Genomic DNA, 20,003 nt, shown 5'->3' on the forward strand with positions numbered 1-20,003 from the left:
GAGATGTTCTGCATGTGCCAGGCATGCTCACGTGCTCGTACTTACCCATTGCTGTCTCTGAGGAGGCACTTAGTGTGTAGATGGATGCACACACACACACACACACCCCAGGAAGAGGAGGAGCCAGCTGGGCCACTCGTGGCACCCCGTCCACTTCTGGCCCAGATCAGACTGAGGGAGGGCCTGGCAGTGGCTGCTTGGAAACAGGAACATGAGAGAGAGAGAGCCCTCGCTGGGTCAGTCCTGCCTTCTACCCTCTTACTCTAAAGGTGTGTAGACGTTTATTTCAGGACACGTTCTCTATGTTATGAATGTTTATTTTTATTGCTGAAACGTTGTGTAAGATGGTGAGCTCACCCCAGTTCTGAGCACACTGTGTTTAAAGGGAGCCCGTGGCTGGGCAGGGTGGCAAAGTGCTGCCCCAGGGACCCACAGGGACATGCACATCTCCAGGCTCTGGGGAGTGAGGTGTCGGACCAGGTCAATGGAGGCAGCAGGTCGAGGGAGCCATTCCCATGAGGTCTGGGTGGGCACTGGGCCCGAGTGGAGGCAAGGTCATAATTAATGGAGGTTGTAGAGGTGCTTCTGACAAAGTATGTGTCAGGGGCTGTTACACAGGTATCTGGCACCAATTTGCCGGAGGCTGCCACGGCAGTGTGAGGAACCTATAGCCCTGGAGCTGTTAGGGACGGACAGCTGGCTTCTCTGGGCTCTTGGTGGCCAGGGCAGCATGAGGGGAGCCTCGCCCCAACCCAGCACCTGGGATGCTATCCAGGTAGGGGCAGATGTGAACAGATGCTCCAGGGGGAGAGAGCTGGGCAGGAACGGGGAGGCCAGAACAGCTGGCAGACCGCTCCTAGGCAGTGACCTCAGTGCTGACCGTCAGGCACAGGACATGGGCACTCAGTCTGCTTGAGTGTAGACGATTGCCTACCCCCTTGACCGATGCCCCTCAGAGCGCACCCCTGAAGTGTGGCTGTGGCACGTGGCACACACCTTTTATTGGACTCGTTCTCCTAGGCCTGGCTTGGGTGGAGCGAAGCCAGGCTGGGGCTTGGGACGGAGTCCCAGAGAAGTGGGCAGGGCCTTTCGAGTAACTGCTCAATGATGTGGGACAGGCAAATGGGGGAGAGGTACAGGGTTTCAGCAGAGGCTTGTAGCCTCAACAGAAGCATATTCCAGAACTGAAAAATCCCAATCTAAGATTAACTGGAAGACAGTAGAAAATGTGCAGACGGGCAGCCTGGTTGGCTCAGTGGTTTTGTGCAGCCTTCAGCCCGGGGCATGATCCTGGAGACCTGGGATCGAGTCCCACATCGGGCTCCCTGCATGGATCCTACTTCTCCCTTTGCCTGCGTCTCTGCCTGTCTCTCTCTCTCTGTCTCTCATGAATAAATAAATAAAATCTTTAAAAAAAAAAAAAACTGTGCAGTCTGGAAACAGAAATGAGGAGGAGCTGGGACCGGTACGCAGTCCCAGGGCGGGGGCAGATCAATGTGGGGACTTCATCTCTGGAATTTCTCCAAAACAGGGAGAAACAGATCCTCAGGTCCCATAACCTGTGATACAGGCTGGATAGTAGAAAACTAGATGAGCGCATGGTAGTTAGGTTTTTAAAAAAACAAGGAGAAGGGACATCTAACTGGCTCAGTAGAACATGCAACTCGATCTCAGATTATGAATTTGATCTTGATGTTGAGTGCAGAGATGACCTAAAAACAACTAAAGAATTAAAAGAAAGAGAGAGAGAGAGAGAGAAACCTGTTTTGTACATGTAGCGTGAGAATACACATTTTACGTTATTCTGGTAATATTGATGCTGATGTTAACAAAGTACAATTACAATACTCCTAGGTATTAGACGCTACCATGTGATACAAGCCAAGTTTGTATCTCAAATGTATTTACATGTAGCAGAAGGATGAAAGCAGGTTGTTTTAATTGCTAGAAGTACAGCAGGGTTATGACCTTTGAAGAAGGCATGATCACCTGAGTAAGAAAGAGTAGGCTGTTGAGACCTCTCAGGCCATGGACAGAGGTGAACATTAGGAGGCAGCAGCAGGTGCCATGTGGACGGCGTGCGTGCATGGAAAGGTGGGCAGTGTCTGGGTCCCCTGGCAGGATGTGAGCCATGGAGGAGGTGGGGCGGGGGATGGCGACAAGAGGTAAGAGGGTCACCGCAGGCCAGGTGAGAGTTGACTTCTCAGGTGCTGGCAGGTGCACGGGGACAGCTGCTTGCGAAAGCCCTTGTAGCTGCATACGGTTCAGGCCAGGGTGCGCAGAGATGAGGTGCTGAGCCAGGCAGAGGCTGGGAGTATGGCTTGCCGTTCCCGTGGTGCTGGCGAAGTGGGCCACGTGTCCCTCCTGCTGGAAGAGCTGGTTTGTGCAGCTTGTCCTATGCTGAGCCTAGGCAAGCTTGGCTCCATTGGTGGTGTCCTGGGCGGAGCCTCTGTGACACTGACGCCAGGGGATGGGCTGGTGGGAGCCCTGGTAGCCTGCAGGGATGCTGCCCGTTTCCTCCTGAGTCGTGGCTCCTGCTTGTACAAGACGCTCGTGGGATGCTGGGAAGAGGTACTATCGTGGGCGGGAGGTGGACATTTGGACCCCTGGCTTGAGGGGCACTGTGGTGACCTCCTTCCTCACTTCATGGTTCTTGTGGAGAGGTGTTTATACAGTTGGGGTGAGGGGAGCATCCCAAGGAGGGTCCCCTGGTTTCCTGTTGTCTCACATGGGCAGTGCTGTGACCCCCTATGTGGGGGTCCCCAAGGCCAGGCTCAGCCAAGGCAGCCGAGCCATGAAGGGTAGCAAGGGGTGCTATGCTGTCCCTGCACCCTGGGTGGATGGATGGTGGCCCCAGGTCAGGTTTAGGGGGACCATGGCCTGTGGGACAGGGGTCGGGGGCTGCAGTGAATCTGGGGCTTCTGACTCAGGTACTGGGTCTGATGGCCCAGCCATCCTCCGTAAGTCATCGTGGGGCAGACAGCCCTCCCTCATGTCTGTGCTCGTCGACTAGAGTTGGCAGCCCACCCAAGGCCGCCGTGCCATGCTCATGGCCCAGACAGCCTGAGAGGGAAGCGGTGCTGCGGTTTATGACATGGGCTTCCATCATGGGGACTAGGTCCTCCTCTGTGAGGCTCTACGCTGCTGTCGTGACTATCATGTGGTTCGGATTCTCTCTGTGTGTGAAGCTGTGCATTAAAACCCCAGCACGCTCAGAGCACTAAAGTCAGCTTACAGTCACCTTATGTCACCGAAAGCCATCACAAAATCAGTGCTGTGCAGATGTTTATGTGAGCAATTCCTGCTTTTTAGAATCTGCTTTTCTTACTACTGAAAGTTAGATCACCAATCTTTGAGTTAATTCTCTTAAGCATAAAGAACAAACATTTGGAATGTTTAGAACTTGGGTTCAAAGATGCTTTGGGGATTACTCAGGCTTGCCTGGAGTAAGTGGCAGTAGGTCAGGAGTTTGTGCAGTGCGGGGGGGAGAAGTAATTAAGTGTTGTCTGGAAACACTTGCAGTGATAGGCTGCTCTGGAACACAGCTGAGTGCTGCCCTTACATAGAACACTCACAGCAGATTACCACCTCTTTGCTCAGAAATGTGTATGATTATTGTGAATAGTGGCACGGCGGCTTGAGAGAACAGAATAACAAGCCTTTCAGCTCCGTCTTTTTGGAGGAAATCACACACTTGCATGGTAGTTTATTTGGAGGTGGCTCTGATGCAATTTTTGTTGTTGTTTGTTTGTTTGTTGTGAGCTTAGAAGTATGATTTCCACCAAAATACTCATTGACTTGTTGCCAGGCTGCATAGGCATACAGAAGATGTTAGCACCGTCGATGAACTCAGGCTAGTGGTTATCCCGTCAGGGCCATCTGAGGCTCGTTCCAAATAACCCGCCACTGTGATGGTAGGCGTCATCTCCTTCCTGACTTGTGTGTAGGAAACTCTCTGTTCTAAAACTAGCGAAAGAAATGACCCATGTATGCAAAAGGGGCAGCCCCTGTCCCCGCAGCAGTCCAGGACTGAGAGGAAAGAGGGCAGGGCCTGGGGCACACTCTCATGGGCGCCTGAATAGGCGGAAAGACCCCCTGCAATTCATCATTGTGGCAGAATAAGGGCCCCCTTTCTGTTTGGAGCGAGAGCTCCCATTTATTTGATTTCATGTTGTACCATACACCCGTGTCCCTAATCCACCTGTCCACATGCCGCCACCCAGGCACCTCCAGGCCACCTCTGTTTGCACCCATCAGCCCTCACAGATATGAGGTGTCCACACTGGTATGTCCTGGGAACTGCAGGCTGCAAGGTCTGCGCCAGCTGCTCCTCGAGGCTCTGGTCCCCCTGCTCCTGCATGCCGAGGGCTGCAGTAAGTAGAGCCTGGGAGTGCTGGCACAGCCCCATTCTGACCCCGGAACCCTGGGTAGGCCCCATTGTGACAGGGTGCCTGGGGCAGAGAGCACTGATGCCCTTCCGTGTGCTTGTCTGACTTGAGAGGCCCAGAGAACCGTGAGTGTCTGTCCTTCTGGCTTTGGTGTTTCTCGTTCTGGGTGGGGGTACTGGCTCCCTGGGGGCTGTCCCGGTGCTTGCATGCACAAGGGCACTTCTCTGTGAGAGAAGGAAGAGAGGGGAACCACACACCTCGCCCACTTGGGGGGTAAAGCTGGGAGGGACAGGACCGGGCCCAAACCTCGGGCTTCCCCATGCAGTGACCTCAGGATGGTCCTGGTCCTGGTCCTGGTCCGGGGGTGGGCAGTGGAGCAGCCAGGACCCTGGGGAGGCACAGGAACTCACCACACTGTCAGCCTGAGCTTGCTTCCCCGCAAGGACAGAGTTCAGGATTCTGATTCTTTACTTCATGGTTACTATATGCCATTAGCTGTGAATGTTTGTGCGTTTTTTTAATTACAAGTTCTATTTTGAGGTTGCAGGCAGATATGAGCAGTCGGAGAGAGATCCTGTGTGCCCTTCCCCCAGGTTGCTGGGCCATAGCAGTGTGCAGACCTGCAGGCCAGCCTCCCCACCATGGGGTCGGGGACACAGAATCACCCCCTCCTGGCCCCTCCTGGCCTTCGGTCAGTGCCCTGCTCACAGGCTTTTGTAGTCCGTGGCCCCCACTCGGCCCACAGCTGGCCCTCTGTCTGCAGTTCCACCTCCCACGGCCGAGCAGCGTTGTTCCAGGGGAACCCCCGGAGGACACCTGGGTGTGGCCTGCCATGGGCCAACACGGACATAAGCCTGCCGCTGCGTGCACTTGTGCAGACCAGTGCCCAGTGGTGGGACCACTGTATGCAGGGTGTGGGCCTGATTTTGTAACAGACCCCCTTTCTCTGCACCCCCGCAGCGAAGTGTCTGCGTATCTCTGCCGTTTCTGAGCTGGATGGTTGGTGGAGTTTGACGTTTTTTATGTAGGTGCTGTTTCTTTGTGGATGGTGTGGCTGGAAGGTACTTTCTTATTCTGTAGCTTTCCATCATCTTTACAGAGTTGGGCAAAGCAAAAGTGTTTGATTTTGATGAATTAGTTTCTGCTTAGCAGTTTTCATGAATACGCATTTGGCGTCAAGTCTGTGAAGTCTTTGTGTGCTCCTAGATCCTAGCGGTTTCCTCTCATGTCTTGTTCTAAAAGCTTCATAGCTTTTACATTTTATATTTAAGGCCATGATCCATTCTGAGTTTTCACACAAGGTGTGAGAGTTTTGGGTTGGAGGTGGGTTCTGCCCCACCCTATTTGCTGAAAAGGCATCTCGGTCCATCACTTCGGTGCCCGAGTCACCTGTCATGGGTACATCTGTGCGGGTCAGTTCTGGGTTCCCGTCTGTTCCCTTGATCTAAAGACATTTTTGTCTTTTCTTGATTTTAAGGTGAAAACATTGCATTTTTCACTTTCAATAGGATGTTGGCTCTAGGTTTTCTCTTGATGCTCTTTACCAAGTTGGAGGAGTTTCCCCCTCTTCCTGGTTTTTGGGAAGTTTGTATCCTGACTGGGTATTAAATTTCTCAGATGCTTTATCTGTAGTGATATCAGTTGGTGTTTCCTCTTTGGCCTGTCACTGGAATTTTACTTCTCTTGTAGGTCAAGGAACCTTTTTCTCACAGTTTTCAAGGCTTTCGTTCTTGTCTTGAAGAATAAACTTGATGACCTGTCCTAGCGTGGGTTTGGGGGTATATCGTTTTTGGTTTCACCCAACATTTTGAATCAGAAAGTTGAACGTCTTTCACCACATTTAGGACATTTGTGGCCCTAGTTCTGTGAGGACTTTTCCTGTTTCTCCTCCTGGGATCGGGGACGCAAATATCGGATCCTGTCCTCTCACGTGTTCAGAAAGCACGTTCTTCTTCCCTTTCCAGTCTCCCTTTTCCCCATTGTTCAGGTGGAGCAATTCTTGTCACACCTCATGTTCTCTGTCCTCTCCATTGTGAAGTTGAGCCCATCCCACCTGTTTTTTTCAAATTGAGGCTATGAAAATGTTTTCTGTTCTGAAGCTTCTGCTTGGCTCTTCGTAGCTTCTGTTTCTTCTTCTTTTTCTTTTTTTTTTTTTTTTTTCAAGATTTTATTTATTCGTTCATGAGAGAGGCAGAGACATAGGCAGAGGGAGAAGCAGGCTCCATGCAGGGAGCCCAATGCAGGACTTGATCCTGGGACCCCAGGATCACGCCCCAGGCAGAAGGCAGGTACTAAACTGCCAAGTCACCCAGGGATCCCCAATAGCTTCTGCTTTTTCACTGGGTTTTCTTACCTATGTCACATGTGCTTGCAGTCCTTGTGTAGGCATGCTTCACCATCGCGTTGGATCCCAGAGTGGCCATTCCCCACCGCCCTTCTCATTTAGCCGGGGGCCTTCCTGGTTTTCGGTAGGATGCGTGATTTTCCATTGAAGTCCGACGTCTTCACATCACATGGTGAGAGTCGGGGCCTTATTCCCACCGGGTGCTGGGCTTCTCTGCTGGACACACCGTGGCCCATTCGCGCACGGGGAGACATCCACGTCTACACTCGGCCTCCGTTGGCACCTGTATGGGTGTCACTGCTGCTGCCAGGCCGTGGGGGCTCCGGCTGCCCCCCGGGGTCACCGCTGACGTGGAGGAGGGATGTCCATGTTACCGCGGGGTGAAGGTGAACATCTGACTCACACCTCCCAGCCTGGAACGGGGGTCTCATTACTGCAGGTGGGGTGCTTGTCTGGGCCCCACCTGCCATGGTCTCCAAGGACTCTGCCTGGGGGACATAGCTTGGGGTGGTGGCCTGCATCAGAGCACTGACTGGAGAGAGCAGGCTGCCCTTGGGGCTCCATGTCTGCCTGTTAGTGTTCTGTGTTACCCACTCCTCTTCCTGCCCCCCCCCTCTTCTGTCAGTCCTCTGTGTTTCTCTGGGTCTCAGAGTGAGCCCCCAGGGCCCCCCTGCCTGCCTGGGATGGATGTCAACTTTGGGATTCAGAGTAGACAGTGAATCTCTTTGTGGTTTACTTCCTCTTGGAGGGATGGTCCCGTTTGGAGGAGCTGCACAAGCAGCCTGGTGTCGGGGCAGGGGCTCTTGCCCTGGGGGTTTGCTGCCCCAGAGTCCCCCTGCTGGATGCGGGAACTGGGAGCCGAACCATCTGGGACCTCCATCATGCCATTCACAGTAACAATAAGCTGTTATGTGTTAACCCAGTAACACATCTTTAATGAAATAGCTTGTTTGCCAAGTGGACAAGCAGTCAAGGAGAAGAGCGGCTTGTTCTGCGATTGTGGCTCTGCCCCTTGGTGGAAACAAGAAGAAATTCTGTGGCCTCCAGTGTGCTGTGTCATTGGTAAAGGGACATAGGGGCCCTCGATACGGTGGCCGATGCAGCGTTCTGTGAGATGAAGCTGCCCCTTGGGGTTCCCTGTCCGCACGTTTCAGGTTGTGGTTAGAACTGAGCCCACTTTTCTGAAGGAAGACTGACATCCTTGTTCTTCAGGAACCTGCTATTTTCCCACATCGGGGCTGCCGGTCAGCGGGTGTGGTAGTGTCCCTGCGGAGCACAGGGTGCTGGTCCCTCACAGATGTCGGGGGAGGTGTCACTTTGTCAGAGGGTACACAGCTGCTAGCACAGCTGCTGCTCTTCACTTTTGGAGTTTGGACAGAAAACCCGCATGTTTTCTCAGAATCCTGAGGTTTTCGTGCATCAGCATCCATGTCTCAGGGAGGGTGCTTGTGGCTGGCCACGACCGTGGGGCCAGAGGTGTGGTGCAGACTCCGAGCCCAGCAAGCCACTGCTGGGGACAGCTGCTCGGGGTGGACGCAGAGGCCATGTGCGTGGAGGGCGCCCCGCCTGGGACAGGCCCCAGGGCAGAGCACTATGAAAACGCTCGCTGGTTTGTCGTGTTAATGTTTGACCATTTCCCAGAACTGTGCGCATGCCATCCCGAGAGGTACGCCCTGCCTCCGGCGGACAGCTGGCTGGCTTCAGCCCTGGGCACCTTCTCTTGGTTCCGCAGAGCACAGACAGAAAGGTTTGTTGGCCTTGTTTTACAAGTCTTACAGCTTTCGGGATGCCCGGGTGGTTCAGCAGTGAAGTGTCTGCCTTTGGCTCGGGGCGTGATCCCGAAGTTCCAGGATGGAGTCCCACGTCGGGCTCCCTACATGGGGCCTGCTTCTCCCTCTGCCTGTGTCTCTGCATCCCTCTGTCTCTATCTCTTTCTGTCTCTCATGTTATTCAAGAATATTCATAAATAAAATCTTACAAAAAGTCTTACGGCTTTCTAGGAAATTGTTCGTTAGCGCTTCACTTTTTGCCCTTGGTTATAAAACTAAGGGACCCAGTGCAGCGGTGCTATGCCAGCAGGAGAAGGTAGGTGCTCGCTTCCAGGGGCAAGGTTGCGGCGACGCCAAGCCTCTGCTCTGAGAAGGCGCGTGTGCTGCTGTCGACCAGGTGGCTCCTATAACTAAAATGCTGTGTTTGTGTATGTTTGTGTGCCTGCTCCAAGAGTCAGGAGTCCATCAAAGTGACTTTCCTCACGTGGGACCTATGACGTTCATTTCAGAGTGGTTCAGCCGCCGCGGCAGATGCTTGCGCAAGAGCTGCCGGATAGCCGACCCGGAGAGCAGCCCGGCCCCAGTGGACGGAAGCGACAGCCCAGCATGTCAGAGACAATGCCGCTGTACACGCTGTGTAAGGAGGACTTAGAGAGTATGGACAAAGAGGTGAGGCCCGCGGGCGCCAGCGCGCCGGGGGCAGGGCGCCGACCGTACTCACGCACCGCCCTTGGTGTCCCAGGGACGCGTCCACCAAGACATGCGGCGGCATTGAGTGATGCGTCGGGGCATCGGCAGCGCTGGAAAGCCCAACCGCGACTCGCCATTGGGGCCGACGGCCAAGACCTCGTCTCTGTCATTGGCGAGGGTCCGGCCTCGGGTGGGTGGGGCCAGGGCTGCCGGCGGCCTGTGCTGCCCAGTGGGACACCCTCGACGGCCACCCACCCAAGTCACGGCCGGCAGCCCACTGTAGGATCTTAGCTCCTCCGCTAAATAGTTTTAGGGCTCATCAGTGGGGTTTTGTTTCTTCATATGCTTAGTGGTGGGAGTAAGGATAATGAGGCCCTGGATTTTCTTTGAGAACCAGACCACACAGAGCTGCAGATATTTTTGTAAGTCAGTCTGTTGTCTGTCTCCGAGTCACCTTCAGAGATGACAGCAGCTCACATGTTAGCCTGTCCCAAGTCCCTCATGCCCTGCCTAGGTCAGCGCCCCTGAGAAAGAGGTCCTCCCTGTGGTGCTCTCCGTTGGTTCACCGGGGGTTAGTGCAGAAAACCACCTCATGCATCCAAGCGAATATGGCACCTCCTGGGCACTCCCAGCCAGCCTCTGCCTGGGACAGAAGCCGTGCACTGGCTGGTGCCATGGCGGCCTTGCTTTCTGCTCCAGCACCACGCTCCATGTCCACCGCCACCGCTGGGAGGACGCACACAGAGCAGAACACGTTGCAGTCTGTTTTCAGCAGCAGCAGGAAAACGTCAGTGGTTATCCTCAGCACAAACTTAACCAGCAAGATGCTCATTGACCTTATGACAGTCAAACCCTGTTTGCAGATGGGCTTGGGTTCTTTTCTCTGCCATTTTTTTAACATCTCGCAAGTATGTGTGCTGGTTTTTGTTTCATAAAAATGTTTTCTCCAAAAACATTTCCACAGGGCTACTTCTTTCTGTCTGAGGAAGTGGCTGGCCCCACAGGGCCCAGGGAGGAGGGCTGCCTGCACCTGCCTCCCTGCCCTCCTGCCCATCTTGCAGACACACACTCCAGTGTGTCAGGTGGCAACCCTGGTTTTGTCACTTGTTCCACGTCAGAGGGTTTTGGAATCTGTGAAATAAAAGCATTAAATGCAACTTTTCATCACTCTGAGGAATAAAAATAAGCCTTCAAGCCTTCCATCTGGCTCCTCGACCACAAGAGGAAGGCCGGAGCAGCCTTAGACTATGGATCTGGCAAGCGCTGTGCTGTGCTGTCAGTGGTGCAAGAATAGAGGTCCGGGTCCCATCAGCCCTACCAGGGAGGCCACTGACACTGGTGTCCTGGCCAGTGGCAGCAGCTGCAACCCTCCACCCCAGCCCCTCCTCCCAGATTCCTGGTCTTGGGAAGCATGGTGGGCCACAGACTACAGGGTTTAAAATTGGAAGCTGAGAGGCAGGGACGCAAACATGCACGGCCTCACACATGTATTGTGGTGTCCCTCCCATCTGCAGTTCTGTTGGGAGCAAAAAGGGTCCCCGGGAGCTATGGCAAGTGGCCGAGACTGGACAAACAGTCCATCTTCCTAAGAACTTAGTAACACCTGGCAGTGCTGCGCACTTGGCTGCTAGGTGTGGATCACCTGGAGGCACAGCAGTGGTGGGTGGTCTCAGAGGAGCTTTGTGTCAGGTTACATGGGGACGACCTGGACAGAGCGTGTCCTGACAGGAAGAACACCCAGGTGTCAGAAGATGCCATGGACCATGCCTACACGCCCAGAGAGGTTGTTAGAGCACCGTGGTCCAGGTGGCAAGAGATGCTTCTCGTCCCTGCGGAGTGCTGGAGCACAGACACACAGCCTCTGTGACACTGGTCTTGGGCCCCTGCCCTGTGAGCTTGAAGAAGTGACGCAGTCTTGCATCCACTTCGCTGTCTCACGAGGTGTGCCACAGCACACAGCTCTGGACCAGGAGCAGAATCCTAAAAGGAGGGAGTAGGACAATCATGCTCCACATGCAACATTCAGAGAGCACCCCAGTCTGCAGGGCGGTGACCCTGAGGTCGTTCACCAGAGCAGAAGGAAAGGAGGGTGAGGCTCGTAGGAAATTTTGGAACCTTGGAAAAGAATCCCAGGAAGTGTCCAAAACCTGGAGCGCGCTGCATTAGAAAGGGGCCATGTTGCACTGGTGACATGTCGGACTGCTCATTTTCTGGTGGCTCATGTCCCTTGGTGGCCATTTGGGTGGATTGCTTTTCCAGAGTCCTGGATTCTATAGACGTGTGTACACATTGCAGACTTAAGGGGCCACTTTTCTGCGTTCATTTGTTGGATTTATCAAGAACATTTAATTGGATAACAAAATGTTTTCTGTATGAGCTCCTTCAGTGGTGGATCTGCCAAAAACATCTATTTCAAATGCAGTTAAGTTCTAGGAGTTGGAAATCTACCTCAGGACACCCAGCATGATTCGGGACACAGCAGGGCTCTCTCTCAGCACAGTAATGAGGGGTCCTGGGAAATAGGATGGAGCAACATGAGCTCCTGACCTGTGTTACTAAGGAGGTCCCCATGCTGCCCCATGCTCCCCTATGCCATGTGCTCCCCCGTCCCCCCCATGCTCCCCTGTGCTCCCTTGTGCTGTGTCCTGACATCCCCCCGTGCTCCCCTGTGCTCCCCTGTGCCATGTCCTCCGCCCCCCCATACTCCCCTGTGCTGTCCTGTGCTGTGTTCTGATGTCCCCCTCTGTGCTCCTCTGTGCCGTGTCCTGATGCCCCCCCATGCTCCCCTGTGCTGTGTACCCCATATCCCTTGTGCTCCCCTGTGCTGTGTCCTGATGTCCCCCAGTGCTCCCCTGTGCCGTGTCCTGACGTCCTCCCTGTGCTCCCCTGTGCCATATCTTGATGTTCCCCATGCTCCCCAGTGCTCCCCTGTGCCATGTCCTAATGTCCTGCTGTGCTCCCCAGTGCTCCCCTGTGCCATGTCCTGATGTCCCTCCATGCTCCCCTGTGCTTCCCTGTGCCGTGTCCTGACATCCCCCCGTGTTCCCCTGTGCCATGTTCTGACATCCCCCCCCGTGCTCCCCTGTGCCGTGTCCTGACATTCCCCCCCCCCGTGCTCCCCTGTGCTCCCGTTGCTGTGTTCTGATGTCCCCCTGTGCTCCCCTGTGCCGTGTCCCCCGTCCCCCCCATGCTCCCCTGTGTCGTGTTCTGACTTGTGGTCCCCCATGCCCCCTGGACAATCACTCCATACCTACTGTAGTTGGAATTTTTCAGTCTGCCTCCTCAGGCTGCAGTCAGCATTGACAGGTGCTCCACAGCTGGGGTGTCCAGAGCATGTCTGTCAGAGGCCCTTTGTCTGGGCCCAGACACCTCTCCTAGCCCCCAGCAGATAGCCCCCACCCTGCAGCCCCCACCCTACACCCCCCCCTTCATTTCTGTCCCTCCTTCGTTCAGCTGCCAGGGTTCTCTAAACACAGCTCAGCTCGTGTCACTGGAGGCACCGCTCACTGGTGACAGGTACCCTAGGGGCTGTGTGGCCTGCCTTAGCCTATTGTCTTTGTGCCCCAGGCATTGCAGATCCGCATCCACCAAACTAGGGTCCGAGACAGCCCGCCCACCACCACAGTCCCTGTGCATGGCTCCATTCTGCGGGCTTGGGTACCTGCAGCCAGCCATGCCTTGGGGTCAGGTCCCTTGCAGTCAGAAAGTCAGTGGCAGCCTGACAGTGAATCACATGCCCACGTTGTTGGCCCCTTCGTGTCCCTGCAGGAGGAGGCGGACCGCGTGGTGAGATGTGGTACGATGCTCTGAGAGCGGCCATGTCCACACATGTTAATGGCACGTCGTTGGGGTCGCTCTGTTTCAGCACCAGTTATGGTAACCTTTCCCCAGATGCACATGGATAGGGTTCAGGCATCCCCGGGGCTTTGGCCGCGTGCCCCACAGATAAGGGAGGGACTGCTATGTATGCACGTCTGCTGTGATTATTTGTTTAATCACGTCAGTGCCAGATGGTTGTACTTCACGTACCATGGCTCACACACAGGTGAGCGCCGTGACCTCAGCATCTGCCATGGTTCAGACCGAAGTGATGGGGGTGCCAGCCCATATGTTCACACCGTGGGCAGCAGGTTCCATTTCCACTATCATGTGCGAGATGGGAAGCCTTATTTTATTGTATGGACGCTTCAGTTCTGTTGAATTGACAGGTTTGTTTCTGATGAGTAGGCGCTATCTGTAAGCATGGTGAGCTCACCCCTGGTTTCCTGCCTCCCTGGGGTGATACCTTTCTTGGGAGGAAGTGGGGCCTCAGGCAGGGGTGCTGCTGTCTGGAGACTCACAGGTGGTCCCATATGAGCTAACCAGAGCACCTCAGGGAGCCACATGGCCCCAATTGTCTATCCACATGAACAGTCTAATTCATAGTACTGGCTCTGGAAGGGTCCGCCTGGGGCTGGGAAGCCGCCAGGGCTGATTTCAGCCTGGTACCACACCCTACCATGTGCACCCTCCCATGTGCTGCATTCAGTGTGGGACTCCTGCATTGGGAGCATCTTTGCAGAGCTGCTTCTCCTGGCCCTGACGGCAGGTCTACCCCATCTGGCAGCAAACACTGTTTTGCAATTGTATTCAGAATAAAACAGGCACATTTTCTATTGGCTTCAAGATGTTGAGACAAAGCAGGTATATTCCAGAAGCTACCATGGACCCAGCTTTGGGGGCAGTGGGTAGCACAGGTATGGCTGCAGCACTTTGAGTTCGTGCTTCTGGGTCAGGGTTGTTACTGTTCAAAACACATTCATAATGTTTTGCCCAAATTATGGTTCTTAGGGTTAATAGAGTCTTCGACCCTGTGTGATTCTTCACCAGGTGTCACCTACCAGAGGGGGTAGGTTTTATTGTAACACCACAGTGTTTTCATGGATCAGGGTTATTCACATGTGTTTACTTTTTAGGCAAAACACAAGAAAAGCACAGAATAGAGTACTCACTGTGTTTGTTCCGAGACTGCTGAGCAGTTTTTGTGGTGAGATGTGTGGGCTGTGGTTTTCCCTTTCACGTTAAAGCCGACAACAATCTGTTCTGAAAGTGAAAAGGTTAATATCGTATAAAAACAGAGTGTGTGCCTGGACTCAGTAAGTGGAGTGTTAGCGTAAGTAATCCAGAGACCCAGCAAGCCATTCGCCTCACATGTGTTGACGTGCAGGGAAACATCACAGTTGGGAGAAAAGCAAAGCAGCGCCAACCCGCGTGCTGCCCGGGGGCTTCTCCCACAGCCTCCCCAAGCCTGCAGCTAAAGCCCTCAGGATGGGAAAAGCAAGGCCGCAGGGGCACCTAGCTGGCTCAGTCCATAGAGCACATGACTCTTGACCTCAGGGTCATGAGTTCGAACCCCATGTTGGACCTACAGCTTACTTTTAAAAAAAAAAAAAAAAGAAGAAGAAGAATTTCAGAAAGAACCAACGAGCAGACAGGTCCCTGAAATTTCAGTCAGCGTGGCTGTGGCAGGGACGGCAGAATGGGCATGCGGTGGGTTTCCTGGCCCTTCTCCTCCTGCACCCAGCTCTGGGCCTCATGGAGGTGGGGGCATCTCTTGCCAGCTCTGCTCTGGGCCGGCCCCTGTCGTGAAGCTGTGTAGCCACTGTGGGCAGGCACCCAAGACATGGAGGCTCTGCGGGCAGGAGCCTGCGGCCCAGAGAGGACGGAGGTCCCTTTCTCTGCCTCTCTGCCTCAGTACCGCGCAGCAGCTCAGGGAGCACCCCGATTCTGTGCAGGGGCTGACCCAAGCCTCAGGCTTACTCCATAAACAAACGTGAAACAGATGGCACCATGGCGCTGCACACAGACAGTGAGGCAGAGCGTGGTCTTACTCGCCCGTCCCAAGCCAGGCTGGCCGCCTGCTAAAACAAACACCTGCATTCTCCAGAGGTTCTGAGAGGGTGTGACGTGGGAACTGTCCAGGCCCGATCTGACCACCCTTGACGGCAGAGTTCTGAGACCAGCGCTGCAGGAGCAGCTCAGTGGCTGTGCTCCGTGGGCAGAGAGAACTGCATGTGATGAGGCACAAGCAGCGGGAATTTCGGAACTGAGACAGACACACTCACCCAAGTCGCTGACAATCGCCCAACACGCCCCTGCTGAATTGGAGGCTGCAGAAACCACCCTGAGGACGTGCAGGATGTCCAGCTCAGGATCCGAGCTTCGACGTGTGTGTCGTTGGCATCCCCAGACAGGGGCAGGACATCGCCATGGGACAGAGACTTGGACAAATGACGACTGGAAACCACCAAACTTGGTCACAGGCATAAATTTACAGGTTTCTGATGCTACAGACCTGTCTAGCCAGTCGTAGAATTTCAGGAAAGCAGGGTGACCTTGTCTACACTCCATGTGTCCTCCTAGCTCCCTTTTCCCCACGACCACAGCAGGCCGTGGAGAGTGGGCTTGGGTCTGAAGAAGGCCCTGAGCAGCAGGGGCTCTCGTGTGCATGTCCGGAGAGCAGATCTCCGGTCAGGGCCACACGGACGGGTTGCACCGTGGAATTCAGTTTCCATTGCCATGGGGATGCCCAGAAGAAGCGGCTGGAAGATGGCTGAGATGCGGCCATGCCACAGAGTCTCATCCTTGGCGTCGTGAGCGTGTTTGATGAGCAGGAGGCCCTTTCAAAGGCTTTCATGGCTCTCATGGTGACCTGAATATTTTCCTCTGTGCCCTCAGCCCTCTGGGCTGTGGGGCTGTGCCATCTCCTGTGTGTGCAGCCTAAGCAGCCTCATGGTCCTGCCAAGTGGACTAATCAGGCATCGACATTGGGCAGGGACCCATGGATCAGCCACAGATACATGACATTCAGAGGTTTATGTGGGTCATCAGGCTTCCCAGGGATCCATCGAGGGAATTCCTATGTGTCTCAACTTGGTGTTGTGTTGGATTTTAGGAAGCATGCAGCTCTGTGGTTAATCATGGATTTTCCAGCTATTTTGAGATAACTCATATGTATTGGTCTGTAGAAAGAAACCCCTTGAGGTTGAAGATAATACATGCAAACAGCATTTTAACAGTAGGAACATGAAATAGGGACACATGGCCTAATTTCTCCTGTTCTAGAGCACCAGTCCTGCGGGCTCGGCCAGGCCAGTGAATGCAGGAGGCCAAAGGAACCGTGGCGAGCTAGCCACCTTCCGGCAGCGAGGGCCACCTGCGCAGGTATCTGAGCGTCCTCTCCCAGCCTGCAGACTTCCAGGCCACAGGCAGCACAGACAGCGGGCAGGCTTTTCCTCAGTCTTATCTCTGTCAAGTTTACAGGTCCGGGTAGACCGGGCAGCACTGCCTCCATCCCTTTGTTCTGTGTCCTCCTTGGAGAAAGGAATCTTTAATGCATCTAAACACAACTCCCATTTTATCAAGAGAGGAGGTTGCCTGCTAAAGACCGTGACTGGGAAGTCTGCTTGTCTAGCCGATGAGGGCCTTGCACTCCTGTATCTGGTGTCACCCTCCATGACTTCAAGTGATTTGTGTGCACGTGTGTCTGCACAGGCACTCCTCCATCCGACTCATGACCATCCCACGTCCCCAAGATGTAGGGTTGTCTACACCTGACCTCAGCCAGGTTCATTTCTGCCAGGCCTGAGGAGACTACCCCAAGTGTAAGGCCCCGTCTCTGTGGGGTCTTCCCCAAGAGCACCTGGCTGGCAGGTGAGGCAGATGGGGATCCTGCACCTGTTCCCAGCAGGGCTGGGCTGCACACCCCGGGGCGGGGGGGTCTGTTTCTTCTCTTCCTGGGCCCCCCCGGCTGCCTTGTGTCTCCGCAGGCAGAGGCTGTGAGGAGTCAGGGATTCTCGTGCTCCTGTGTCTTCAAGTGAGTTGATGGGAACGTTTCCCGGTGCTTTCACTGTGATCCACGTTGGCCCTTTGAGAGGTTTCAGGGGTTAGTTCCATATAAAATGAATTTTGTTTTTCTGTTCACATACTTGCTTTTAGATTCTTAAGATTCTAAAGTTTTTACTCTAGTATCTTTTAAATAGTATTTACAGAGTAAATAATTCATTTTAGATTACTGTTTTTCAAAAAGCCCAGTTACCTTTTTGTAAAGAAAGGCTCTGGAAAGCTGTCTTTTTTTTCCTGAAACAGTTCCTTTTACGTGAGTAAAGCAGAATGAGGAAGACTAAATTTAAGTGTAATTTAGATACAGCCAGATTTTTATGTGCATCCATGATGTTAGTTTGGCTGTGCAAAATGTTTCTCTGAATCTTGCACACAGCTGGCAGAGTGAACATACACGTGAATTAGTGATCTGCCAACTGGAGGAGCAACTGGGCTGGTCAGGGGCACAGCTGATGCAGCGGGTCACTTCGTGGTCTCCTAAGGGGCTGTGACTGTGGACTTTGGTGGTCACATTTAAAATAACGGATTTTTTAAATTCTTTTTTTTCCTCTTGAAAAGGTATGATGCAGAGTTAAAGGCCTGAAGTATTTTCAGAGGAAAGTTTAATAGAATATTCTAATAGGTTTGCTCATCAGTGTAGAGTAAATACAGCTGGTTGAATATAGCGGTGAAGTGTGAATGTGGTAGCTTCTTAGAATTAACTGCATGATTTCTACTAAATGCCTTTTAGCTTAGGAGCAAACCCTGTGTGTTACATTTAAAGACTTTATGGTGATCTGATGGTTATTGCTCTGCTGGCTTACCCGTTGCTGCACGGTTCCCATATTCTCACATGCTTGGGAGTGACTGATGGTCTCAGGTCAAAGGTGCTCTGCTTGGGGCCCCCCTTTATCCACCAGAGGCTTTGTAACTAGATGTCCCTGCCCCAGACCGCACCTGGGGGCTGGCAGGGCAGGAGGGCACATGCTCAGCCCTTCCTAGGGACAGGCTGCGGCTGGCCAGCCTCGCTGGGAGGCTCCTTGAGGGGCACCACCTAGTTGTCCCTGGAAAAAAGTCAGTTTTTATGAGTTAAATATATCTGACCACCTTTTTTCCTTTGTGCATTCTGTGGAATACACTGGAAACCTGGTCTTTCTGAATTGATGGATTTTTTTTTTTTCAACTTAACATTTAAGGAGCCATAACATTCTGTGGTTCCAAGTTCAGAAAGCCTGAAAGCCGCTATGAGCATACCCTCAGGCTCCTCCCCTCACTGCGGCTGAGCCTCAGCTTCCCTGCAGCACGTGCCCTGGTACCTGGGGGCTCTGGTCTTAGGTAGACCTGCTGAGAAGTGGATCAGCTCTGTAGCCTCATCTGTTCTTACCCAGATGTACAGGTCACACCAAGCAGCTCTGACAGTGCCTGGACCCACACACCCACCCTTGCCAGATGCCAGTCACAAGTGGGGCATCCCAGGTCATCACCCCTTGTCTGATCAGCCAGCTGGGATCAGGGTTCTCACAACCCCGAGGGGGCTCCATCAATTGCTAGGGCAGCTCCCCGGCATCAGGACTCACTCACATCTGGTGGCTTATTAAGTCATGAAGAACAGGACACCAAGTAGATGAAAAGCTGCCCAGGGTGAGGTACATGGGCTTCCGAGTGCAGAAGCTGCTGTCCCCGTGGAGTGGGGGTGGGCCGCCCTGCCAGTCGTAGGTGGATGTGATCAACCTGGAAGCTCCCCGAGCCCCGTACTTTTGGGATTCTGAGCAGATGGGTCATTGCCTCCATCTCCAGCCCCTCCCCTGTGGGGAGGACGGGGACTCCGGGCTTCTCCTGGCTGCTCTGGTGACCAACGCCCGTCGAGACGCCCACCTAGAGTTGCCTCATTAGAAAAAAAGATGCCACCGTCAGCCAGGAGCTCCTGAGGGCTGCGGGACTCTGCCAGACACTGGGGACAGAGACCAATAAACCCCTCAGTGCTTTGCATTTCTTTAGCAGTTTTACAGATCAGATAAACTTGTTAAATAATGATTCACTGTGAGATCATAAAAATTATGTTGACTTACGGAATTTTTGACATCAGTTTGGTGTTTCTGGATATATATTTTGGGGGGAAAACACGTTCAGCTCTGAAGCATGGTGCCTAGGACTCACTGATGCACATGTGAGTGTGGTCATCTTTGCATTCCACTGTGCACCTTTTTTAATAAGATGATGTTATCATCCTGGAACGTTCTGGCACTTCTCAGGCAGTCATATGCTCAGGGATGTTATGGGGGCGTTGAAGCAGAGCTTCTGAGCCTGGGAGTTCCCCCTGAACTTCTGCCCTCCAGGCTTGGCCACAGTGACCACACCCACGAAAGGCTGCCCTGTGCTGCCGGACCCCCAGCCACACGCAGCAGGGGATTTTGCAATTTTTTTCATCACATACTAAGAACAGAGAAAAATAACTATTTCACTTGTGCTTGGAGAGCATCACTTCTTGAGAAAACAGCATTGTTCCAAAAATGTAATTGGAGGTGCTAGAAATTCAGACCGAGTGGCAAACGTTTCTGTCGCACAGTGGGTGACCTCCCACTTCTTAGGTTCTCCTTTTCACCTGATCTGTGTCGTCATCCAGGGTCTTTGTTAGAAGACCAGGATGAGTTTGAGGTCATGTGGAAGGCATGCCCCCCACCCCCCAAATCAAACATGGCTCCTTCTGACTGAAGGGGTGTCAGGAGGCAGCTTTCATCCCCCTTACCCTGGGCAACTGAGTTGTGCTGCTGGGAGAGCCTGGGAGCCTCCCATGCTCCGTGTCCCATGCTCCGCGTCCCTTGGGCCCGTGCTGTAGGGGAGCAGGGAGGGCCGATTCTAGTGCCCATGGCTGTTAGTTCCCATCACCCTCATGTGGCATGTCCATAAATGGTTCAACCTGAGGCCTGTGGGAGAGAACACACTGCCTGGACA

At 53.6% G+C, this 20,003-nt stretch overlaps 1 protein-coding gene across 5 annotated transcripts in view; it reads left to right on the plus strand.

Moving 5' to 3' along the window:
- Positions 1–20,003, plus strand: part of CTDP1 (CTD phosphatase subunit 1) — a 53,723-nt gene that overhangs the window by 24,334 nt on the left and 9,386 nt on the right. For 4 of the 5 annotated variants that reach the window (XM_025997778.2, XM_072758151.1, XM_025997780.2 and 1 more), the window contains exon 11: positions 9,011–9,170. The exons of the other annotated variant lie outside the window; for it this stretch is intronic. In XM_025997778.2, the coding sequence (XP_025853563.1) occupies positions 9,011–9,170 (160 nt within the window). The remainder of the gene's footprint in view (positions 1–9,010; positions 9,171–20,003) is intronic. 5 annotated transcript variants of the gene reach the window in all.

This window comes from Vulpes vulpes, chromosome 5 (genome assembly GCF_048418805.1).
Source record: "Vulpes vulpes isolate BD-2025 chromosome 5, VulVul3, whole genome shotgun sequence".
NCBI classification, from domain to species: Eukaryota; Metazoa; Chordata; class Mammalia; order Carnivora; family Canidae; genus Vulpes; species Vulpes vulpes.